Here is a 2,500-nt window from a genome sequence, read left to right as displayed (position 1 = left end):
TGAAGGTGCTTACCCAGGTACGTCTCCTCTAGAACCTGAAGGTGCTTACCCAGGTACGTCCCCTCTAGAACCTGAAGGTGCTTACCCAGGTACGTCCCCTCTAGAACCTGAAGGTGCTTACCCAGGTACGTCCCCTCTAGAACCTGAAGGTGCTTACCCAGGTACGTCCCCTCTAGAACCTGAAGGTGTTTACCCAGGTACGTCCCCTCTAGAACCTGAAGGTGCTTACCCAGGTACGTCCCCTCTAGAACCTGAAGGTGCTTACTCAGGTAGGTCCCCTCTAGAACCTGAAGGTGCTTACCCAGGTACGTCCCCTCTAGAACCTGAAGGTGCTTACCCAGGTAGGTTCCCTCTAGAACCCGAAGGTGCTTACCCAGGTACGTCCCCTCTAGAACCTGAAGGTGCTTACTCAGGTACGTCCCCTCTAGAACCTGAAGGTGCTTACCCAGGTACGTCCCCTCTAGAACCTGAAGGTGCTTACCCAGGTACGTCCCCTCTAGAACCTGAAGGTGCTTACCCAGGTACGTCCCCTCTAGAACCTGAAGGTGCTTACCCAGGTAGGTTCCCCTCTAGAACCTGAAGGTGCTTACCCAGGTAGGTTCCGTAGGTGACGTTCTTGTACTCGTCCCAGCTGATGTGTCCGTCGTGGTTCTGGTCGAAGTCGTGCCACTGCTGCTCCACGCTGCCGTGGATGTGCTTCTGATGAGCGCTGCGGATCCAAAGCCGGAGCTCCTCCTCCGACACGAAGCCGTCCTCGTCACTGTCCATCTTCCCCACGATGACGCTGCACACACACACACACACACACACACACACACACACACACACACACATTTAACCACAATATAATCTACACACATGTGTATATGTGTGTGTGTGTGAGAGTGTGAGTATGAGTGTGTCTGTGTGTGTGTGTGTGTGCGTTTTTCTATCCTGGTGGGGACCGCAACCTGACATATTACCAACCCTGTGAGGACCGACTCCTGGTTTCCATGGTAACGAGCATTGGAATCAATAGCAAACAGCCTCCTGATAGGCCTGGTCCCCACAAGGTTGGTTTTCCTGTATGTGTGTGTGAACCCCAGAGGTCACAAACGGTACTGCAGTGTGGGGACCTTTTGTGTGTAAGTGTGTGTAAGTGTGTATATTAGCATGCTAGCTTAGCGATTAGCCCCCTGGGTTTCAATCCAATATTTGTTCAAATACTGAATATGAACTGTACTGTGGCTAACAGTGATGTCAGTTCTATGCTAATACCCTTTAGAAAGTCAGGGTCCCCATGAGGTAGTAAAAACAGGTATGTGTGTGTGTGTGTGTGTGTGTGTGTGTGTGTGTGTAACCTGAACCCTAGAGACACATCAGCTGATTTTAGATTAGAAACGTTATACAGATTAAATCTTCTCTACAGGAAGTTGGTGCCTGAGGACACACAGAGGCGTTTTCTTTGTTTTAACGTCTGTATTTTCATAAACCAACAGTTGAAACCTGTTCAGGTGTGTCTGTTTTTACTAAACTGTCGAATTTAAATCAACTTTGTGCTCAGCGTGAACGGCTGAGCTCGTCCCACCGGTTCTACATCCTGCTGGTAGTTCCTGGAAATATGAAACTCACTATTTCCTCTTAATGTGCAAAGAAAACAAGCTGATTCACACATCGTCAGCTATTAACGGACGGCTGCACCTGGCCCTGAACGCACCACAGATATTAACCAGACCCTGAACTCACCACCAGTTATTAACCAGACCCTGAACTCACCATCAGTTATTAACCAGACCCTGAACTCACCACAGATATTAACCAGACCCTGAACTCACCACTAGTTATTAACCAGACCCTGAACTCACCACAGATATTAACCAGACCCTGAACGCACCACAGTTATTAACCAGACCCTGAACTCACCATCAGTTATTAACCAGACCCTGAACTCACCACAGTTATTAACCAGACCCTGAACTCACCACCAGTTATTAACCAGACCCTGAACTCACCACAGATATTAACCAGACCCTGAACGCACCACAGTTATTAACCAGACCCTGAACTCACCACCAGATGTTACCAGACCCTGAACTCACCACAGTTATTAACCAGACCCTGAACTCACCACAGTTATTAACCAGACCCTGAACTCACCACAGATGTTACCAGACCCTGAACTCACCACAGTTATTAACCAGACCCTGAACTCACCACCAGATGTTACCAGACCCTGAACTCACCACCAGTTATTAACCAGACCCTGAACTCACCCCAGATGTTACCAGACCCTGAACTCACCACCAGATGTTACCAGACTTTCCTGAGAGACCCTGAACTCACCACCAGATGTTACCAGACCCTGAACTCACCCCAGGCGGCGCCGGCTCTCTTCGGGCGGCAGGTTTTCGAAGGTCTTGGCCTGGTCTTGTCCCAGGAAGGCTTCGTGGTCGTAGTCGTGGTTGTTGGCGTCGTCGTGCTCCAGGCTGCTCAGAGGCTCCTCGTGATGAACGCGGTCTTT

At 49.8% G+C, this 2,500-nt stretch overlaps 1 protein-coding gene and 1 long non-coding RNA gene across 2 annotated transcripts in view; both read right to left on the bottom strand.

Annotated features, from left to right (window-relative positions):
• The window catches only part of LOC128353182 (calumenin-A-like), a 4,935-nt gene that overhangs the window by 1,570 nt on the left and 865 nt on the right, over positions 1 to 2,500 (bottom strand). The window contains exons 2-3 of the mRNA XM_053313858.1: positions 2,352 to 2,500; positions 591 to 784 (exon numbers count right to left, since the gene is read on the bottom strand). The exon at positions 2,352 to 2,500 is cut by the window's right edge and continues 105 nt beyond it. Coding sequence (XP_053169833.1) covers positions 591 to 784; positions 2,352 to 2,500 — 343 coding nt within the window. The remainder of the gene's footprint in view (positions 1 to 590; positions 785 to 2,351) is intronic.
• On the bottom strand, positions 1,463 to 2,356 carry LOC128385195 (uncharacterized). Its single transcript, XR_008324654.1, has 3 exons — positions 2,312 to 2,356; positions 1,829 to 2,212; positions 1,463 to 1,680 (listed from the first exon to the last, which is right to left on the bottom strand). It is a non-coding gene; the product is annotated as an uncharacterized LOC128385195 (long non-coding RNA).

This window comes from Scomber japonicus, chromosome 23 (assembly GCF_027409825.1).
Source record: "Scomber japonicus isolate fScoJap1 chromosome 23, fScoJap1.pri, whole genome shotgun sequence".
NCBI classification, from domain to species: Eukaryota; Metazoa; Chordata; class Actinopteri; order Scombriformes; family Scombridae; genus Scomber; species Scomber japonicus.
This window is presented reverse-complemented; position numbering and strand designations above follow the sequence as displayed.